A 24005-nucleotide genomic window follows, 5' to 3' on the forward strand; every position below is an offset into this window, starting at 1 on the left:
AAACTAATATTATTGTGGACCTGGTGAGATAGAGTTGGTGTCAGGGCTTGTATCTTTCCTATTCCAATCTATGGTTAGCAGCAAAAGTGAGTATTTTCATGATTATAAATTTTCTATGGAACTGGTCTATTACAAATGTTACAATGAGGCTGATTAGTTGAAAGAGACAGAAGAACACTGAAAGAAGTTGGAAAAATGCAAAAAAATATCAGATATTCAGATTTTTTATAAGATGTAGGAGAAACTTATTAGGAGTCTTATTGTACAATTTTCTTGAATATATTACTAACAATCACTATCTGACCCAACCACATTTCACTGTGGCTTGGTATGATTAATATTATGTAAAAATTATACAATACTATGTATTGTATTAAATTCAAGTACAATAAATAACAAATAATATCAAAATTCTTTATTGCTTACACACACACACACACACACACACACACACACACACACACACACACACACACACACACACACACACACACACACACACACGCACGCACACACGCACGCACACACACGCGCACACACACACACACACACACTATATAATATATATATATTATATATATATATATATATATGTGTATATATATATGTGTGTGTGTATATGTATATCAATTAAATTTTAAATTTAAGTTGGACCTAACAATACATATCTATAACATTTCATTGAAATTTTTTTACATATAAAGATAATTATAATATGTTTTATTCTAATCTATAACTTGTGAAATAAAAAAAAAATAACATTATATAATTGTAGAATTATTGTAGAATAGCTTTTACTTAGTTGTAAGTAATTACAAGTGATTAATTACTTATAATTGAATGAGTGTTGCAGCAACCCAGTCAGTCTAGTGTGCTGGATAAGTCCAGTAGTCTGTATTCACTAACTTACTTAATATCAGATTGAGTGTTCGTTGCTTAGCTATGAACATTTTGCTGTTTTCTTTGACTAAAGTTCTGATGGATTTTGAGCCATTTCCTGTTGTGACTTATTTTATTTAGATCTCTTCATTATAAATTCATTTTGCAATCAGTTTCTTTTATTTTTATAGTACTGATTTGTTAACAAATATAGCATTTTTAATTTTGCAAACTGAATTTTATGAATTAGATCAAATAAACCTGTTTTAGGTCACTTCATTATTGAAGACTATTTTTAACAAAATGGTTTCATAATTTTAATAAAATCCAAATATTGTTTATAGTTTAAATAATCGATACTACATAACATATATGTACTGCACTACTATAATTGTTATATTTAAATTTCTGTCTACGATCATCCAAAATTTCAAATACAGTAAGGGATAAAAATAAAATTTACAAAATTTTCAGATAAAAGGCATCAGGTACCTGTTATTGATATTTGTCATTTTGAGGTTACTTTTTTGAATGTGATAAAAAATAACCGTCTAAACTAATAAGAACGCTTATTATATTACTTTTGTTCTATAACTGTTTATATTATATAAAATAATTTTTATAATTAGACTAAGCCTACATGAACAATTCATCTACAACACTTGTGGCAAACACAGAGATAGATTCATTATTATAATCTGTATAGACTTATTGTTGTCCAGTATACTGATATGTTGCATGATTCACAAAGCTCCTATTGTTAAAAAGCCACAGTACTTAAGCGAGAGGCTCTTATACTAGGAGGAGGTCTCCAAATCTATCATCCAACAAAATCGTAAACTCCATTTTCCAAAACTGAGGTTTAAGATCAGGAGAAAGGGCTTATTATACTTCGTCCTCAAATTGTTCAATGACCTTCCCTTTCAAATCAATAGGTAGAAAGATTTGTCCTCTATCTAGTGGGAAAGATAACTGTTTAAAATAGTCTCGACTACTGCTAATAGATGTATAGGGATACTGTCCGCACTAAAGCATGGTGCTAAAGCGGTGGTGGTGAGTTTCCAATCGTGACAATCATGTGAAATCATGCTGAATTGTTAAAAGAACTGTGCTGATTTATCTATATATATAAAAATGAATGTTTGTATGTTTGTCCTTTATGGAATCGTGAACTATTGGACCGATCATGATGAAAATTTGTACGTATATGTATTTTTCCACGGAGAAGGTTTATAAGCTATGCCCATCCCTTTCCCGATTCAGGATTCCGCCCCACTGGTTACAGAAATACCCATAAGAAATGCATTGCAGCAAACATATGTTAACGTCTTTTCAAATTTTTAATCAGCTGTTCTTTGTAAACATATATTACACTTATAGTTTTAAAGCATAGAGTAAGCTTAAGAGAAACGACAAATTTTGTTTAAACTGTTTTTGCAATCACTGTTAAACATAGACTTTACTATCCAGATAATACAATTCAAATTTGACGTAAAAATTCACCTTTAACTGCAATATTTATTTAATATAAACCATGCTCATGCTTGATCAGAAGAGTAATGCAGATATCATAATTACTATCTTACGTTGGCTACAAATATAAAGAATGTTATAAAATCAACCTTAGTTGTTTTTTTTGACAGAAGTATGGTTCTCAAAACTCCGTGTGTACATATTCTCTCGATCGAGACAACAAAGCAAGCTCAATCGTGGCATCGGAGATATAACTAATTTAATCTAAAATTTATTATAGTAAAAAAAAAAATTTACTAAGTAATATAAGGACTTCGGTTCTTAAGATTTGCGTGCGAAGCCGTGGGTAACAGCTAGATAGAGGCAGGAATATGGTACATACCTTCATAATACGCCCAAGAGGCTCACGATGGAACGACTATCAATTATCTCAGCAATGTTTAGAATGTGATAGAAAAAGAATAAGTGAATATAGTGTACTGTTTTCAACGGGAAATTGCGTGCGAAGCCGCGGGCAACTTTTGCAAAAAATTATTGAAATGCGCAGCAAAGCGCGCCGGGCCCGCTAGTGTACTATATTAGACACTGATTTGACATTTTGAAAATATTATGTGTACAAATATTATGTTGAACGTTGTGTCACATTTTAAGTTATTATCTCTTGGTAGTAATCATTAGCAATTCCTACAATAGTCAAATTATATATAAAAACAAAAAAAGGCAAAGTTATATCTCAGTTACAAATATCACAGTCGTTTTTCTAAAATTTTGTTATTTATAGTGAACTGCAATACTAGTAATTAATTGTAATAAATAAGTTTTAGATTTATTAGCTATTCAAAATAATCAACTTTTCAACAAAACACCAAAAAATCAAAGTAAATTGAAGTTTTTAAATTTGATCAGAAGAAAAAACATTAAAAAATGGTGATCTATTTACTGCTGTAAAATGCTCTTTGCATAGATATAAACTTAAGTACAAATAAAAACTTTTACTCTCAATAAAATGTAATGTGATAAAATATATTAAAATTTTCCAAAGCTTGATGTAAAAGTGTATAGTCTTTATAAGATAGTGGCAAGACATGCGACATAAAAAATTCCTATTAACATATTCTAGTCTAAAATAAAGATAGATACGTTGTAAAACTTAATATAGTAAGATAAATTTATGCGTAGGATCACAGGACAGGATACATAAATGTATGAGTACTTTATTGTTATCTTTTACAGTTTAACCATTATATAGCATCAAAATTTGATCGTTACCAATAAATATTTGGGCTAAATTACAGTTTTGCACTTTCCATTAAATGTCTACAGAAAAGGTTATGAGGTATTTGGCCAGATATCTTATAGGTGGACCATAATTTAGCTTTAAACTTCAATAAGACTAGAAATCTATTGATGTGAATTGGCTGAATGCAGTGAAACTTAAAACTTTACATACTGTAAAAACGTTTTTTGTTTGACAGAAATAGAGGCTGTATGTTTTGTAAGATTTTCACTAAATTTTAAACAAACTTTCCTCTTATAAATACAAAATATAATGTTCAATATTCTGATCAACTGGGCCCAAGAGTACAGATCCCCACAATAAAAATAATATTCATAAAACTTGTGACATAGTGGTTGTATTTGTTGATTCCAAGATCAAGTCTTGATTTCAATCAAAGTAAACAAAGCATTTAATTAAGCCTCTTTCTTGTCTGAGAGTTGCTATTATTGGATTGATCTTATTCAAATTTGGCATGGTTTTACTATTGTTTGTGTCTTAAAACAGGATTGATGGAACATTTTTGGAGGTAATGAAGTTAGTCTGTCTAAGATACAAATTAGTGAATAATGAATCGATGATGATTGTATAGTTTATTTCAATAAATGGATCAAATTTCAACTGTGATCAAAGGTGATACAGCCCAATTGTTGCTCATTTCAGCCTATTATGTGATCTACTTAATGTTGAGGGTTTACTTCATGAGCTTACCCTCAACAATATTTAATAACTATTTTACACTGACTTTATTTTTTGTAAATTAGGTTAATTTTTGTTTGTTTTAGAAATTTCTTATTCTAATGACCCTCATAAAAGAATTTATTAAACACTTCGGTACATCAACCAAAGACCCCCCAAGACCCAAAAACTAACTTTTTTTTATTCGAAAATGTGTGTGTGTGCGTGCATACACGTGTAAGCGCATGTATGCAAGGGCCAAACAAATCCTTATATTTTGCTTAAATTTGGCATATACTTGATAAATGAAGAAATATAATTATTTTGAGTGTTGTGACAATTAATTGTATTAGGAGAAAGTCAGTAGCCACACAATCTAAGGTGTTAAACTTGAAGTAAGTTTAAAGTGTAAATAATAAGTGTAAAGCTGGGTGGAAAATTATCAACAGCAACACACGTCTTTCAGGTGCCAATTGCAATAGAATCAACATTACCCCTGATATTTAAAATAATTTTTTCATTAACTCTGTCTCAGAAATTAAAAACACTTTGGGAAATTCATCTTGCGCTGCAAAAGAATGCTTACAAAAGTGTAACATTAAACTACCACCAGAAACCTTTGAATGGACAGATATCAGACCCGAGGATATAATCGAATCTGTTAAAAACCTAAGCAACTCTGTCAGTAGTGACATATACGACATGTCCAATAATGTCTTAAAGAAAATTATTCCAGGTATTGTTGTCCCTCTTACAATATGTTTTAATCTCTGTGTAAATGAGGGCTATTTTCCTGAAGAACTTAAAATTTCAAAAGTTTGTACAGTGTTTAAGATGGGTTCAAAAAATAAACCTGAAAGGTCTCAGGAAGTAAATGTCACGTGTGGCGTCCCCCAGGAATCCATATTAGGTCCTTTGTTATTCTTGGTCTGTATTAATGACTTACCGCTGTCAGTCTCTGCCACAACAATCTTGTATGCAGATGACTCAACATTTTTAAATACAGGCAATAGCATTGAGGAACTAAATACTCTAACACAAAATACTTTATTAGAAGCTTCAAGCTGGTTTAAAATCAATGGTTTCCATCTAAATGTATCTAAAACTCAAAATATCCTGTTTAGTTTACGAAAATTTTTAAACCCTCAAAGCAATCTATCTAATCGTGCTAAATTCTTGGAAATCATTATTGACAGAAATTTAAATTGGGATGCCCATATTAACCCATTGCGGATCGTATTGTTTTGGCGCGCGGGCACCAGCGGGCGCGAATTAATTCACGGTCAGCTGCCGCACGAACAGCAATGGTGCGCCACATCGTATCGCTCGCTATTGTATACTAGAAAATTCAGCTGCGAAGGTATTCGTTCAGATGGAACATGGGCCTGCTGGGATATCCGTGATATAGGAACTATAACACGCGAGCAAGGTTACGGCGTGGCAGGAATTATGTCTGAATCATAGTCTAAATAAAGCGGCTCGGGCGAATCGATTGCAACATCCGGGCCATTGTCTAGACTAAACCCACCAACATGTACGTCTGCGTCGTTTAGTTGTGTCACTAACCTCAAAAGTATTATAATAACAACTGAGGAAAACACCCAATCAGAAGCGCTAAAAAGCAGAGAGTAAACTCATATGAATGATTTTTCAACTTCGACATACAACTGCGATCTGTAGGATATTTATAAAACTTTTGAAAACTCTAAACGTAGACCGTTGTTAAACACTCTTAGTTGACAAGTGAAGAAGATCGCCCGATCTATCAGACATTAACAGAACTATTTGGAGGGAAATTTAAAAGCAGACCGCTTTTGCGACCTGAGCTCGTCACCGTGCCGTTAGGCCCGGCCGCTGCGTGACGAGCCCAGCTCGTCAGTGATCCGCAATGGGTTAATTATCTTTAACTAAGTTATCTAGAGTGATTTATCTTCTCAGACGGCTTACACTCTATGTTAATACAAATTATGTGAGAACAGCTTATTTTGCCTTTTTTTAATCCATTATAAGGTATGGACTAGTAGTGTGGGGTAATGCAAGTATGAATATGATCAGTTTTTAAAGCGTGTTGAGGTCCCATGTTGGCTGTGTCATTTTGCTCCGAATCGGTGTTGTTTAAATAATGTTCAAACTTTCAATTCCTACGTCGATGTGTCCTATGCTGTGGAAATTGTCTGTAGTGTTTGTTGGAAGTATACTGGAGTGTTAGTGAAAGTAACACGTTATATGTCACTAGCATTAGGCCTATATTTATCTCAGGTTTTAAGTAGGTTGAATTGATAGTGCAAATTTAAATATTCACTGTATTGAAGGCTCTGATAAATATGGTTATTTATATCAGGATTAAAGTTCACAAATGTTCATGGAGGTTCTCATCAATCACTTTGATTTTAATAAATTTTGAAATGTAATATTCTTTGAGCTAACGCTTATTTTCTTTACTTACCACACTTCTTCGCAGATAGGATAGTCAATCTACAAAAACCAACAAGATAAACAACTCCAACATGGCGGACACCCATCATCTAGTATGAAAGTGCTCCTACCATTTCAGTGAAGTTTAAGTGGTAAACCCAACAAAAATACCAACTTAACTGCACACCAATCTCACTACTTCTAAAACTGTAAGTTAATTATCATCAAGTCAAAAAATAATTTAAGTAGTACCTTGAAGAAGAAAAAAATCCAAGAAAACTTATCAGCACAAACTAGATCACTATCTGCAATCAACTTTTCTCAAGATATACATTGTAACATTACACAGCTCAAGCACTTTTTATTCAAGCAATTTTTGTCAACTTATAACACCACTGACATTTATTTTATTAACAACAAGTAAATATTAAATTAAATAAACAGCTGTGCACAGTTGAAACACAATAGTGACGTCATTGCCAACTCACAGCTGCTTGACACATTATAACTTTTCAAACAAGGCATTATCTACAACGCCACCTGCTGGAAGTCAGATAGAGCAGCTCTATTAGGTCAAACTGACGGGAGAGCATTACCCGACACCTGCTGGACAATGCGTTCTGGGACGCTGACCACAGACAACACGGGCCTCTACTTACTGGCTTGTTATGGAATCTTGCTATAAATCACTTTGACATACTTGCAGAGTGATATCTATAAACCTAATTTTTGACATTAATACTTTATTTAATTATTAATAAAGTATTAAATATTACTTTTATTAATAATTAATCAACCAATTCTTATCAAGAATTCTCAATTTTATTGCTGAAATGCCCACTAAATATCCGTGTGGTACATGCGAAATTGGTGTTAAGTATTCTGGTATTAAATTGCACAGGCCTATGTGCAAAATTGGTACCATGCAGCATGCCAAAAATATTTAGAAAAGGATTTGAAAAGATGGCACCACTCACGAAATCGAAAAAATATGGGCATTGCATGGCATGCAGGATGTTTCAATCACCATCTTTACCAAACAGAATAGTTGACCAGTAACACACTAAACACCTCAGATTACCCTACTGGAACTAGAAAAGAGTATTATTGAAAACAACTTACTAGATAGCTCTAACAGTCGAGAGGATGATCTTCAAATGGCTGCCAAAAATAGGATCAGCTCCCATTAGTAGCTGAAAACGAACTTTTAAAAGTAGAGAAACTAGAGCTTCAAAATAAAACTAATTAGTATGGAGGGAAAAATGGAAGAGGTGGAAAAACAATATGAGTAAATATTTAACAAAATTGAAAATCTTCTACAATTAAAAATGCAGTGTTCAAGCCCAACTTGATAAAGAAAAGAAATTCTGCATAGATGGTCCAGAATTCCTCTGAGGACCACGATCTTAAATTGGGTCAAGATAATGATTGATAATTATGCAAAACGAATAGCAGCAGAACTAGAAAAAAACCAACACTAGACTGCAGGAAAAAATCTCCAAAAACATAGAGAAATAACGGCTTACAATCTGTAAGGACTCGGCTACTCAGACGACGTCATCTCCCACAAAAGATTGCCCCAAGTGTTTGAGGCAAATCAAACACTGTACTTCTGGGAATATCAGAGATGAATTCAAAGCTTGCTCAAATGGAGCTAACTATTAAAAACTTTAGCTTCAAGTGCCTGCTGCCAAAAAGAAATAAAATAACACTTTTGAATATGCCCACCACGCATCAAACTACACTAGGAGTCAATCAAACTTGTAGTTAAAAAAATAGAAAAACATATTGACCACACCCTTGACAGAACAAAGTTCACCCCCGACCTCAGGAGCCAGTCAAAACCTGCAACCAAAAACTGATTTTATATACAAGGACAAACAGAGGCAGAGTCCTCTATTCCCCTACCCACGGACAGATGCAAGCCTACCCATAACGCCAGGAGTCAGTCATAAACCTGCAGAAAAAAAACTGAAAACATATGCGGACTACACCACTGAAAAAAATAAAACCCTTCATCAACAACAGGAAATGAGCCAATAAAAAATGGATTAAGAAGGACAAAAACAAGTTTAGCATCTCCCTCCAAATGGCAAAAAGCATGAAAAAAAGCTAACATCCAGGAATTTCAATTACCTAAAAACATTCCAACGTTCTAAACAGAATAGCCACCTCCCAGTAACCATCCCCAACTCCTGTGACATTCCTTGAACGACAATCTCGCTCACTCACTTGTAACGAAAACTCAGGGCATGGGAAAAAAAATGTCTCCTCCATGTACTGCACAAGTACTTAGTGAGGGGGAAACATACGAGGAGTTCTCACCAAACATCTTGACAAGTATAGTAAAAGAGGTAATATTTTAACCACTGGAAACATAGCTTGAGCATGACTAACTTTAACTGTACTGAGGGAGCCAGTCTAAACCCTGTCTAAAAAACTGAGCCAAAACACTACTGAGGGAGCCAGCCCAAACCCTGTGTCTAAAATAAAAACTGAACCAAAAACACTACTGAGGGAGCTGCCAAAAACCCTGCCTAATAAAACTGAACCAAAACACTATGAGGGAGCCAGCCCAAAACCCTGCCTAAAAAAACTGAACCAAAACACTGCTGGGGAAGTCCCCCCAACCTTGGACTGGACAACTCAATGACAATCTGGAAACTGATCTCACCAATCTGACCAACCAATGAAATCACCCACTCCCTAGACAAATTTCTCCAGAGACTCAACAATTTTTAGGAGATGAATCAGCGGAAGAGGAAAAGGTTCAGAATTTTTCTGAAATCAAAACCTAATAAAAAAGCAAGCCATCTCAGCAAAATATAATAAAAATTGCCCACCAAAACATTAAATTGGCTCGCTGGTAAAACAAACAGACTGTCACATTTCCTCGCCAATCACAGACCTGGACCTTTTTAATACTAACAGAACACGGGGCTCACACAAGACAACTTAGAAAATACACGGATTGATGGCTATACTCTGATAGGAGGCTTCTGCAGGAAGTTAACATAAGAAAGGAGGGATCGCAGGATTATGTAAAGAACGAATTAGAAAAAACCATCAAACTAATAAGAAATAGTAATGAAGAGTCAGAGCTGGAGTGTGTGAAACAGCTTTTTTTCGGAGATAAAAATCAACAAAGAAGTAATCCAAAGTACTTGGCACTTATAGGGCCCCCGACATCAAACATTGAGCAATCAATTGAACATTCTAACGGACCAGCTGGAAAGCGCCATGCAAACAACCAAACCAATGGTCATTGTCGGGGATATAAATGTTGACAATCTGGGGGGGAACCCGAGCAAACGACAGTAACAACATGAAGCTTAACGAATTTTTAACATCATTTGACCTCAAAAGACTTAGCCTGCCCCCCCCCCACCAGACTCACTAAAGACACAGAGACCTCTATTGACTGGATATGCACGAATATCGACCCCCAAGCCATTCAAGCTTCAGTCGTTCTCTCTGGCCTTTCGGACCATTACATCCCAACTGGCCAACACTACATCTGACAGCAGGAAAATATAGCAGAACTGTAACTGAGAGAAAACGCATTTTTAACAAAGATAAAACCATGACTCTCATAAAGGATCACGCTCAAAACACACGAGGTGGAATAGTATATACAATACTGAAGATGCAAATCAAGCATATACAAATTTCCACCTCATCATACAAACCGTCCTAAACAGCAGCTGCCCATTCAAAAGTGTTAGCACAATCACTCGCCGAAAGATAAACAACTTTGCTGGGGACGATGATTGCACCACCTTAAAAAATTCTGTATATAGAAGCCTTAAACAAGGAACTTTGTTACTGGAAAAAACCTGAAGACAAAGCTGAATCAGCACAGAGAAAAGGAAGGAATATGACATGAAGCTCAAGATCGCTAAAAAACAACAAACATCAGACCACATCTCTCAGGCGACAATAAATCAAAAGCACTGTGGCAAATAATAAACAACGAAAGAAAAAAACACCCCCCCCCCCCCCCCCCCCCCCCCCCCCCCCCCCCACCAGGCCAAAAATCTCTCAGTAAATGGCAAATTGTCACAGACGGGGAAGTACTGCAAGATCCAATAAAAAAGTAGCAAACACCTTCAACTCCTTCTTTGCCACAGTCGCAGAAAGGACACTAAAACCAAACAACCTAAACAATGGGGCTACTTAATATCTACAATCCACCCAACATGACAAATAGCACACCTAAATCTACGACCAGCAACAGAGACTGACGTTATAAAAAGCCATAAACTCCCTAAAACCCAAAACATCCTCGGGTATAGACGAGATCTCGGCTAAACATCATCAAAACCTGCAAACATGAACTCACTAAACCCTTGACTGCTCTAATAAATAAATCGCTTCAAACAAGGAAATATTTCCCCACTATGCTAAAAATAGCCAAGGTCTACCCGAAACATAAAGTGGATCAACGGAAATGACTTGATGAACTACAGACCGATTCTCCCTGATATCAACTTTTCAAAAATCTACGAGAAAATTGTCTTAGATAGGCTATTATTCCTACCTAGAACAAAACAATCTAATGACCAACCAGCAACATGGATTCCTAAAGGGACTGGGTCAACATAACTACTGCTCTAAATACAGTTAACGGGGAGTATATCATTGACCAACTCGACTAACGGACATGCAGTCACTAGCCTGTTTCTTGACTTCAGTAATGGCATTCGACTGCCTTAACCATGACCATCTCCTTAAAACAAAAATGAAAGTCCCTAGGGATATAAATGGGAAGGACGCGGAGAATGGTTCCATAGTTACCTAAGTGACAGAAAGCAAAATAGTTGATAATTGAGCATGAAGAACAAAACAAGCGAAATAAATTCTATTCTGACATGACAAGCATTGCCAGAGGAGGAGTACCACAAGGGTCAGTACTGGGGCCACCGGGTACTGTTTCTCCTCCTAACAAACGATCTTCCAGACTACCTAAGGAATACTGTGAAGCAACAATGTATGCAGATGACACAGTCCTCACCATAGCAAAATAAATCCATTCAAACCCTGAAAAGAAACTACTGACATCTTGCTTTTAGTTACACAAAAACAATATTGCCTAAGAAAATGACCTTGCCCTTAATGAGAAAAAAAACAATACAGCTAATTTTCACCACAAAAAACAAAGAATTACCTCTACCAATCCCTGGAACTGCAGCTCAGGATACAGTCAAAAATTACCTGGGCATTACAATGGATTCAAAGCTCACATGGAAAGCACACATAGAATTACTTTGTAAAAAAACTCTCTTCAAGCACTTATGTAATAAGAAGGGTTTAAAAAAACACACAAGGCAATCTGGAAACTGCAAAGATAGCCTATTATGCACTATTTGAATCTCATCTCAGGTACGGAATTGTGACCTGGGGCGGAACATCTGCTACCAACCCTGCAAAGAATCCTAAAAAAAAAAAAAAAAAACTTCAAAAAAGGGCAATAAGATGTCTAGCAGGCCTTAATAATAAACTACCTCGAAAGCTGTCGTGATGCCTTCAAGGAAACTCAAGATCCTGACGGCCCCAGCGCTCTACATGCAAGAGGCAATCATGCATGCTGTTCTCACCAATCAAACCCGACAAAGAGACATACACAACCAAAATACACGCCATGCTTCAGATTTTGCTCTGCCGCCTCACCATCTAACACTCTTTACAAGCATAGCCTTCCTATAAGGGGAGCCTTGCTCTACAATCAAAACTACCAGTCCACCTCAGAGAAAAACCAGAACGCCACCTCAAGAAACATCTCACAGTCTGGCTCCAGGAGCGACCTTTCTACTCTATTCAAGAATTTTTAAATCCTGTAACTCTCAACTATTAACATTCTTTAACTATCGTTTATCTCATGTATTGACGCCATTGTCTACTGTTCTCTATGAATATGTGGAAAATAAAGAAAATTGTCTATTGTCTAATCATATTAAAACAAAGCAAATCACTTTGATACGTTCATTTATTTTGATGTGATTACAAACAACTAATTGTACTCACTTTGCTTTTGTTGTTAATTTATTCACTAAAAAAACAATATCCCATTGCCTGGTAATAACTTTTAATACATTATTGCACAATTCCGTATTGCATCACTTCCCAGGTGGATCTACACGAGTACACGTCCTCCCTGCTTCAGCTCTCCGAGACATAAGGAAGATTCTCCAGCCAACCCCACCCAACCCCCACACACCCCCCCACCACCCCACCCCCCCACCCCCCAAACCCCCCCCCCACCATCCCCCCCCCCCCCCCCCCAAAACTCCACAACCACACCCAACCCCAACCCCCCCCCCCCCCCACAAACCCCCCCCCCCCCCAACCACCCCACCCCCCCCTCACCACCCCAACAACCCCGCGTACCGGCTCAAACAATGCTCATCCCCTCTCCCGTTCAAATCAGCGTCTTCACGATTGAATATAATTTAATTCTTTTGTCATAATTATCGAATTTTTATCACGTATAATAAATTTTTTGCAAACATGTGCTTTCTGATGTCATCAATACGCAAGTCATTTTTATCCCACCAATTGGCTTTTTTGCGTAATTTTATTTGGTTTACTTTTTTTTTTTTATATAAACGAATTTTGGTTATGTTTAAAAACTCATTTTAATTATTTGAATTTGTTTCCGTATAAAGTTTACATATTTCTCCATTGTTAATTAAAAATAAATATCAATTTCTGATAACATGTGATTTACTTACGTCACGGTCTGCTAATTCCCCGCGAATATTTAAATGTCGTAATTTGACCTGTCACAAGTAAAATTAATAACATTCTCATCCTTCAAAAAAATTTATAAGAATAATTATTACTAACTCACAGCCACTTGAACACTGTAGACCTCTTTTTGCTATTTGTAAAATTCAGACCATAATAAACCTGTATCTTTTTGATCTTATGAAACATATCTTTCAAAATCCTCAATTAGTAAAGCCTAGCAGTATAAAACACTCCCACAATACCAGGAATAAAAATGCTGCATCTATTAATTTTAATAGATTGAGCAGAACTCTTGAAAGCCATTCTGTTATTGCACTGAGGGTGTACAACCATTAGTCACCCTTAGTCCTAAAGTACAATAAACAAATATTTTTGAATAAGTATTACTTATGACTGTTAGATAACCCATTTTATGCACTGGATGAGTTCTTCCGATTAAAAAACATTTTATTTTAAATTCACCAATACCACTGGCTGTATTTGAGCACAGTGGTTTATGCTTGCGTAACTTAAGATATAATGAATCCAAGTTTTATAACTGACTTGGCTATATTTATAATGAAAGCTGTAATGAGACTTTATCAATGATCTTTATCTTATGGCAATAAAAAATGTTGATTGATTGAGTATAAGTTAGTGATTAGTTATGATATAGAGATTAGTCATATGGTATGTGATAGGATAAAACAATTTCGGACATTTGTCATCATTATGGTTACAAAAGGTATAACCTATTTGTAAAGAGGCTGTTATCCTGTCTAACCTTCCATCGTCAATAACAAACTTTAAACAAAGGAAGAATAAGTTAAAATATTTAGTTGTTTACATTAAATCAGCTAACATTTAAGCATCATGAGAAAATAATAACATTGGCTTTCCTAAATCTATAATAATAAGAATGATGTTTGTAGGTACTATGCTCTGAGGCCACTTTATGAAGACTGTAAAGAAAGACTTCATGAGCTTGAAAAACAAAATGAAGAGTTGAAAAGTAATAATATGTGTAAAATTCATATTAAAAAGATATCTGAGCTAGAAATTTTAAATGAGGAATTGTCACAGGACAAACAAAACTTACAGTTTGAAATTGATGAACTGAGACTTGCTAAAGCGGACCTAGAACTAATCAGATTAAGTCATGACAAATTAAAAGTAGAAAATGAGCAGCATAAAAATAGACTGGATGAATTAGTAGAGACCTTATGTCATTTAGAAGAAGATAAAGCTAATGTAAAAGAAGACGAATCTATTAGCAATAGAGACTGTGTTTTAACAGAAGCATATAGTCAAACAGATGTGCAATCACTAGTTCCCAGCTCAGAAGCATGTTGTCAAATAGATGGTGTGCAATCACTAGTTCCCAGCTCTGAAGCATGTTGTCAAACAGATGATGTGCAATCACTAGTTCCCAGCTCAGAAGACTCATCACATGACAGCTGTGAGAAAAACAAACAGTGTGCTTATAAAGTGGAAAATGCTGAATTAAAATTACAGATTGTAGCTCATATTGAACAAATAAAACAACTGGAACAAAAAGAAAGCAATGAAAAAGACATTTATGTAAAGTTGTACCAAAAAGGGATCCAGGCAGCAAAATTACAAGACACTGAGGTAATTATGGTATTTTATTGTATGTTAATATCGCAGATATAGCAGAAATACATTTTTTTGTCTATAAAATTTATAGAATTAAACTAAAACTATTTTATCTACAAATACGTGTAGAGTTTAAGAATATCATTTACGGTTTGGTGTGAAATTAATTAAAAAATCATATATATCATCACTCTTTTGTGTGTGTGTGTGTATATATATATATAAATCTTCAAATGTTTAAATTAAACAGTTTCTATATTTCGGCTTAAGCCGTTTTCAGGAAATTATAAAAATATAAATAGGGCTATAAGAACAAAATAAACATAAAACATCAACACAGAAAATGAAAATTAAGACTGAATTATGTAGAATGGTAAACATATGATTTAATTTTATAAATTCACTGTGTTGACTAAGTCACCTTAAATATATACATATATATTATTAAGTAAGTAATGATTAAGCTGAAATGTATATGCAAATGAGTTTTGACTTAATTAATACTTTCTTTAATTAGTGATATTTTCTAACCCTTTCAACCTGGAAAAATATTATTGTCTCCTAAAACTGCTATATCCATTTTTTGAAAGTCTCATAAAACTGCTGCATGTACACTGCTTTATTTCTTTTGTACAACAAAGTATTTTTTTCTATTTCTATTTATGCTATTGTAATGACTCTGGTACCAAAATTTTCAGAATTTAATTCTCTAACTAAATAGAGAACTGAAAAGTTTATTAAAGCAATGTACAAATTTGCTATAATATGTTTATGTGTTTATACGTTTTTCGTGTTAAAAATAACCTTAAAACTACAAGAAATAATAAAAACTTTGATATGGTAACCCAAATATTTCGATTTTACATTTAATTAGCTAAGTTATAACACATCTAAATTTCATACCCTTAGGGGAAGAAATAATAATTTTATAATAAAATAAAATAAAATTTGTATGTGCCAACTTTTAGAAAAATATAAACAAATACAAATCACTCACCAATGGCATAAAATGAGTTCCAATCACTGAGTCTATGAAATTTGTGTCACAGAATTATTAACACTGAGTCACTAAATATATTTACAGTAAGTTTTATATATATATATATATATATACACACACACACACACATTTTTGCTAACACTTTTTTATATATTTACAATAATGGTAGACTTATAAAATTGCGTAGGCCTGATTGCAAATATGTTTGGACAAACACATTTAGATGGCTGCCCTCTTGGCGAAGACAACAGAGAATTCTTAATCTTTTTCTATCACTCCTGACAGATTAGGTTCTCTTGCTTGAACAAACCCAACAAGTTTTCACCTTGTTACTCGTTAATATGATCAATGAAGAAAAATGTCCTACCCTAGGCTAGGCCTACCCAGCACATCACCATCACCTGCTTCACCAGCTTTTAAATACGTGGTTTATCTTGGTTATTAAATCGCCAATAAACAACAATATACTATAAACACAATCAAATATATTAGGCAAATTACTTTATTTCAAAACATGGAATTGGCAGACATTAAATTATCTGTCTGTACGTTTGCGAGTAACTCGGCAGACAATATATTGTTTGCCTGGGTGAGAAGAATTAAGAATGTTTATAAATTTGTTTATTTACTTGAATTTAATGTTTAATTTGATCCATTGATAATATAAATGAAATCTGTAATTATATAAACTCAGTTTTAACTATAGATTTTCTGATTATTTTTAAATTAGTTTGTGTATTTAGTTATAAGATAAAATTCCACCAACAGATTTTTGTATAGACACAACATTAACATCCAATACAATAAACAAATTTTTGAAAGTTGCTATACTGTTTAATATTTAATTACTTTATAATTTTGATTTTAACTTTGTAAAGTCGTTTAATTTATAAAACTTTGCAGGAACTTGAAAATGGACAAAATCAAGAAACAGAAGTCTCTCTTATTCCTGATCTTTTGCAAAGGTTAAGAATCAAGCAAGAAGAACTTGACAATATTAAGGTATGGTTACATGCTTACTAAGATTATTACTTTGTTTCAAGTACATATTAACCCATTGTGCATCAATTTGTTTGTTTGTGTATGTATCAGCGAGCACTAGTTAATTTGCGCGTTGGCAGCAGAATGGCAAAGCCGTACTGAATCGAAACACACAGTGTTTATATTATTAGTACCATTATTAAAATCACATGATGACACATGCAACTGATATCATAAAATGTGAAACTAGTTGCAGTTGTAAAAACATCTAAGAAAAACAATTGATCAGTTACACTACCTAGCGGAGATTACATTCAGCTGATTCTTTAATTGCTACATACATCAGCAGTTAAAGTATTTACAATCAAACTAAAGAAAGAGCATTGTTAAAAACATTGATTAGACTAGTAATGATGCTCATGCAGTCTACTTGACATTTTTTAGAACTATTAGGAGATAAAATTAAAAGCTGATCACTTTTGTGACATGAGCCAATCACTGTGTACTGCTACTTCATGAAGATATTTCTTAAGTGATCTGCAATGGGTTAAAACAAAACTTAATTGTAGCAAATAGAAATACTCAAACGCCTCTTTCCTTAACCCTTAAAGCGCTGAAGAAAATTTTGGCCTCAGTTCAATTAGCATGCATTCAACTATTTTAAAAATTTCTGGTTTTGCCAATGTTATATTTATTTTTTTAATTCTTGTCATAAGAAATAACAAACAAATTTCTTTAAAAAAGTTCAACTGATTTTACACATATACGTGGGTATACCGTAACGTTGTGTCTTCATGCCATGCCTTGCATCTTATGAAACCTCGATAAGAGAATATCACTGGTTTTTAATTGATTTTTGACATGACAGGCAATCCAATTTGCTTTCTAACGGTCATAAATCAATACATTTATACATTCCTACACATTTTCAGCATGTTCATGAATTATAATGTACACAATAAACTAAAACAAGACAAAACAAGTATTCTTCTTTGTCATGTTACCACAATTCTGATAGTATGGACATATTTGTTTGCCGCGCTTTAAGGGTTAACATATCTGCTTTGAACTTTTGTTAGGTTACAGCTATATATTAGTTTTTCTTATAATCATTACTTCAAGACTATAAGACATTATCTTATCAAATATAAAATTGTTTGTTATAAGCATATGTGATACGATTTATCTAATATGTATAATTTTATTTTTTTTAACGTCATAATACAATCAATAAACATTTTACGACGATTTCATCTTGTATAAAGAAAATATGATTATAATACTGATTCGAAATCCAAAAATTAAAAAAAATGAAGTTTGTTTTATATTACTCAAACGATTTTAGGAACCAAATAATGTTTTAACATAAAAAAAAAAAAACTATTAAAATCTGTTCTCAATAAATTAAATCTTTACTCTTCTACTTATTTAGCATATTATGTTGTGTTGAATATTAGTGATTTTCAAAGTTAGTTTTAAAGAATTTACAAGTTAAATTCCTATTTCTTATTTGTATAAATTGTGTTGTTATTTTGGTTTTAACTATTATTTTATATACTACTCAAAGTAAAACATTTATAATTCAATATAGTCAATTCAGTGATTATTCAATATTAGATTTGTGTAGAATTGTTAAAATATTACGTAAGGTTGCTTTTGGGCATAAGAATAATGTATTAGGAGTAAAAAATAACAAAATTCATAGAAACATGAAACATAATTGTTTTCATCTCACAAGCATGACGTAAGACACCATCATACTTCTGTGCTGAAATGTGTTAGAATTCTTGTCCAGTCCTTCTATATGGCCTCTAAGTAGTTCTTCTATGGCAAACAATATAGATAGTGCTTTCGATAATCTTGTGCATACAATGTATGTGTCTTAAAATATTGTCTTTCATATAAGAAAAAAATTGTTATTTATAAACGCTTTTAGGATAAAAAATATTTTGAGTGTATTTTAGTTACGCATTCTTTGAAATTACCAAATTTCATAATGGATATACTAGAGAAGACAAATGTGAAAATAGAAAAATTGGAGTAGTGTTATAGAGTACTAAAAAGTAAAAAAAAAATACTAAATACTAAAAAGTCATAAATAGATTACTATGTATTGTACATACATCATTTTTACCCTATTATACATGATTAAATTGTCTCTAACATGGTCATATTTATTAGTAATTTTTTTCATCAGAACTGTTTGAAATTCAAGAATTTACTTGAAATTTTTAAACTTTACCATCAGTTTAATATAATAAAAAACATGTTTACTGTCAGAACTAATACTATTCTCATCATAAAAAAATTAACATTACTATGTGTACTGCTGACTGACACTACAATAATTGGTGTGCATTGTCAGCAGTACTAAAAACAGACAGATGTTATATTGTACTACCAACATAAAATCTGAAATACTTTTGTGAGGGTCACAAATTTTTATTTAATTTTTGAAATACATTTTTAAACCAATTAGAACAGATATAACATGAGTTAAGTACTTATTATACTATGAAATTCATAATGAATTTAATCCCACAGAGTTTAAAATGCAAAATTTTACTTAGAAATAACAAGTTTGTTTTTATGATCCAAAGCTCTAACTCGGAACTGCTCATTACATTACTTCAGGCTAGGCTCAGGCTGTTATATATTTTCTTGCAAAAGTGTTGTTCCAAAACTGAAATTTGAACCTGTGCTCCTGTGGTGATAGACTTAGTCTCTAACCACCCCGTTACCAGGCAGAATTAATTAGTTAAAAGTCTTTTCATTGATACCTATTGCAAAGTCAAATTTTCCGTGATTGTTTTATTATTACTTAATCAGTGGTAGACCTAGTTATGTCAGATTAGCTAGATACTTATACAGGTTAGTAGCGTAGAGAATATATACTTCATATATAGAGAAGATATGCTATAGAGAACAATGTGATTTACTCACTTTACTGTTTGTCTCCTACAATCAATTTCGCACTAGTGTCAGCCATTAATTTATGCTATGAATGATTAATGTTCAGTAGTCAGTAGCTCTGCATCGTAACTCATAGGATCAGTATTAGATCATTATCACACCAATTATGTCTTCTCTATATGTATGAAGTATGGTAGAAGTCTTGAATCAGTAGATCCTTGACTAAATATAAACGTATACTAATTATTATTTATTTTGTGTACTATAACCAATCAATTTTTAAATATTAACAATAGGGATAATTTTTAGTGTTATCATTTGCAAAATCCAACTAACTGCTAGAAATTGTGAGAGGACAATCCATACTTCATAATGATGTGGTTGACTTGTCTGTACTAACTGACTAAATGTTTCTGACTAACCTAGTTGTATGTTTCCTGTCACCACCACTAACATTCATTTTTTCATAATATTGACAACCATCAGGATAAGGATTACATTTCACCAGACAATTTACTATCGGCTAAAGAAGCAGTGTCACTCTGGAAGCTTGCCCGGAAGGTGTGTATGCCACCCTGTCATTACTGTTGCATGTTCATCGTAAGGTTGTGCACCTCTGCCCACTTCTTCCCTTTCAGTCTTGGTGTAAGGGCTATAGAATCTGGTAGACATTTTTTATAAATGTTAAGAGGATAGTTGTGTAAAATAACTCTCTTTTGAAGCTGCTTCACTTGTATCAGCATTCTTTTCTACCTGATGTTAAGAAACTGTGCCAAAGGTGTCCAAAGGCTCTTAAAACGGTATTTTGTGTAAAACTGTTTGCATTGTAAATACTCAAAAACTGTCAGTTGAATGAAATTAGCACGTCACTCACTACCAAAGTACCAATATAACTTTAAAATATTGTACAGCTTCCTAATATTTCAAAAATATGGAGTTTACTTAACACATCATCTGCATCAACTCAGTTGATCTGTATTAAGTAACTGTAGCTAAATTGTGCTCACAGAATATATTTTTTAACTGTGCTGTCTCCTAAAGAGCACATTTATTTATCATGGTTCTACCTATTTCATACTACAACTGTAGCCGATTCCCGAAATACCGTTCTGAAATTGGACGTGCAGCTGTGCTGCCTTCTATATTGTCAGATTGGGGTGTGATGTTTAGATTCAACATGTCTTACCAACTCATGAAACTAGCGATATGTGTTTAGCTACTTTGTCGTGAGGAAAACTTAGAAGATAGTCATGACACTGTTCTTGTAAGCCTAAAAACTAAAATTATGCTCCCACACTGTATAGGTTTAAAAGGTTATCACTGTATTCCTAGCCATGCGTCTGACTTGTGTAGATCTATACGTCACCCACGCAATTAGTTTTAAATAGTGATGCAACAGAAATGTTCAACACAGGTAGGATCAGATTAATACTACTTACTCTTAACAACTCGAGTTTTGTCAAAAATTTATAAACCAAAATGAGACATGTCAATTTGACATGTAGCCACCATGTTTTTAGTCTATCTGAATCAACTTTCATTGTAAAACATTAAAAGTAATAGTGTTTTAAAAAGTGTATTGCAATAAAATTCTGACAAGTTTATCAAGTATATAAATAAGTAAGTGAATATAGGACAAAGCTTTTCCAATCCATTTAGCCAATAAAATTCTAGAATATTAATTTGATATTTTAATCTATTATATTCAGGAAGAACTGATGAGGAACTTTAGATGAGGTTCTGTTTTTTATAAATAAAGTTCATGTGCTAATCAAATTTGGATCTAATCACTATTTTGTCATTTTCTCATACCATAACTTTCTTTAAAGACTAGGTTTGGACATGAGTCTTGATTTAATTACATTTAAAACACACAAACCAATACTTAAAACATTTATTTTTGTGAGGCCTTTCGATAGCATGACTATCTTCGGCAGACACATCATAAAATGTGTCTGTTTAATTAAGTTAGCTAATACAAACTTCATCTTCAACATGAGTCCTGATTGTTTCAATTGCATTTTCATATAACAAATTTTAATGTTTATATTATTTAAGCCATTTTTAAGCCTTAACAGACTATAAAATGATATTGTTTTACTACTTCTTTGATAGTTAAATAAAAATATTGTGCGTTAAAAAATAACATAATATTTTAGTTCCTCATCAATATAACTTTTGAATAAGAATTTTTAAGAAATTCAGTTTGTTATGTTTGGAGAAAAACAATCATTTTTGGGACTCATTTTCTTTTGTATTCCATGTATGAAATGTATTGTTAATATTTCATTTTCGTATCGGAGAAATGATTGTTTTAGCATACAAATCCATAGGAAAAATTGTATTGTTTTTTCCCATAGGTTAATACCTTTTAAATTACAACACCAAATATTGGGTACAAGACATTCAAGGAAGTTAACGTCAATGTTGTCTAATCTATACAGAGAGAAGAATATTGATAATTATGCAGACAATAAAATTAAGCCACAGTAAATATATTTAATTTTTTTCAACATAAAGGCCTGAAATTATAGTAAATATACTTACTGAATATTTTATAAAGTTAAGAATAAATATGGATAGGAAGGGTGGAAGCATACATAGAGAGTAAAGAGTTGAATAAAGGAATGTTGACTCTCACTGATGGCTTAACCTGCCACACACACTGAATTTGATCATATGTGGATTCTATGTTAATTTTATTAGCCCCACTTGTTGGTCTCCATATGAAGTAGATAAATTTTAGTCAATTATTGAGGTCCCATGTTGTGCATCATATGATGAAGAAAGAATGATAATTTGTGTAAATTATTATAGCTCACGTTTTTTGTCATAATGATGATGTTCAAAAGTTGCATGTCATATTGATGAAGATTTGGTGTGTGTTGGTCAAATTTAAACACCCCACTTAGTTTGAGCCATATGGTAATGTTCAATGTTTATGTATTGTGGTACACTTTTATACTATGTATGTATGACTCACCTGTTCCTCTTCAACTGTTGCAATATTAATTTTTTTATAAAGTAGAATGATTTCATTACACCCAGTTAAATTTCCAATAACTTATGTCGCTAGCTGGGAAAATAAATCACTCACTTTCTTCTTTTATAAGCATTTAAATCACTGATTTATTGGTTTAAAACACCACTTCAAACATCTTATGTCAATTTGCAGACACACACTGAGCACCAAACTTGTATTCATTATATTTTCAAATTAAATGAGAAAATTGTATATTCACCTATTATTTCATCATGTTAGATGTAAATAAATAAAATTAATTATCACTGTTCAAGATTTCATAAGCTAATTTTGAGAATCACGTGTAAAACAAGTGAGAGAACTTAAATACGTCCCTCTCTTACTGTTTTGCTACTCAGAAGAAAGAAATCAGGCTGAGATCTTTAGAACATTGTTGTCACTTACAAAGCGGTAACTAAGGGAAACTGGCAGTTCCTGAGCCTCCAATCCAAACCGACTGGGACACGATACACATTGTGTCATTTAAAATCATATATTATTTAAAGAGAGAAAAGAAAAAAGGGCATGTGCAAAAGCCCAAAACAAGCAATGAAATAGCATTGTGGAATGCTGGCCAAGGCATATTACTGCGCACTTGATGTCATTACTAACTAGAGGGGGCCAAATATGTTGATGAATCAAAAGAGCAGTCACCTGGTCATACATCATCGTCTATGTCCATCTCGCCAGTGTAAACCGCCCATTGAGTATTATATATAAAAATACAAATATAAACCAAATTAATGTAACATAGTAATATCTTACACTACAAAACAGTGCTGTATATATTATACAGTTACTACTAGAAAAATTATTATTAATTACCTATTTGTTGTTATTTTTTTCAAACAAAGACACAATAATTTGAATTTAATCTTATTTATCACAATATAAACCTGGATATATTTATAAGTATGCTCACCCAGCAAGTGACAGATCCATAAACCTGGATATATTTATAAGCATGCTCACCCAGCAAGTGACAGATCCGAGTTTGAGTCCCAGCGAAGCAAGTACTGTTT

General features: G+C 33.0%; 1 protein-coding gene across 2 annotated transcripts in view; it reads left to right on the plus strand.

Moving 5' to 3' along the window:
• Positions 1 to 24005, plus strand: part of LOC124362759 (protein quick-to-court) — a 52460-nt gene that overhangs the window by 22019 nt on the left and 6436 nt on the right. For both annotated transcript variants that reach the window (XM_046817521.1, XM_046817522.1), the window contains 2 exons: positions 14383 to 15082; positions 16971 to 17069. In XM_046817521.1, the coding sequence (XP_046673477.1) occupies positions 14383 to 15082; positions 16971 to 17069 (799 nt within the window). The remainder of the gene's footprint in view (positions 1 to 14382; positions 15083 to 16970; positions 17070 to 24005) is intronic.

Source organism: Homalodisca vitripennis, chromosome 5 (assembly GCF_021130785.1).
Source record: "Homalodisca vitripennis isolate AUS2020 chromosome 5, UT_GWSS_2.1, whole genome shotgun sequence".
Taxonomy (NCBI): domain Eukaryota; kingdom Metazoa; phylum Arthropoda; class Insecta; order Hemiptera; family Cicadellidae; genus Homalodisca; species Homalodisca vitripennis.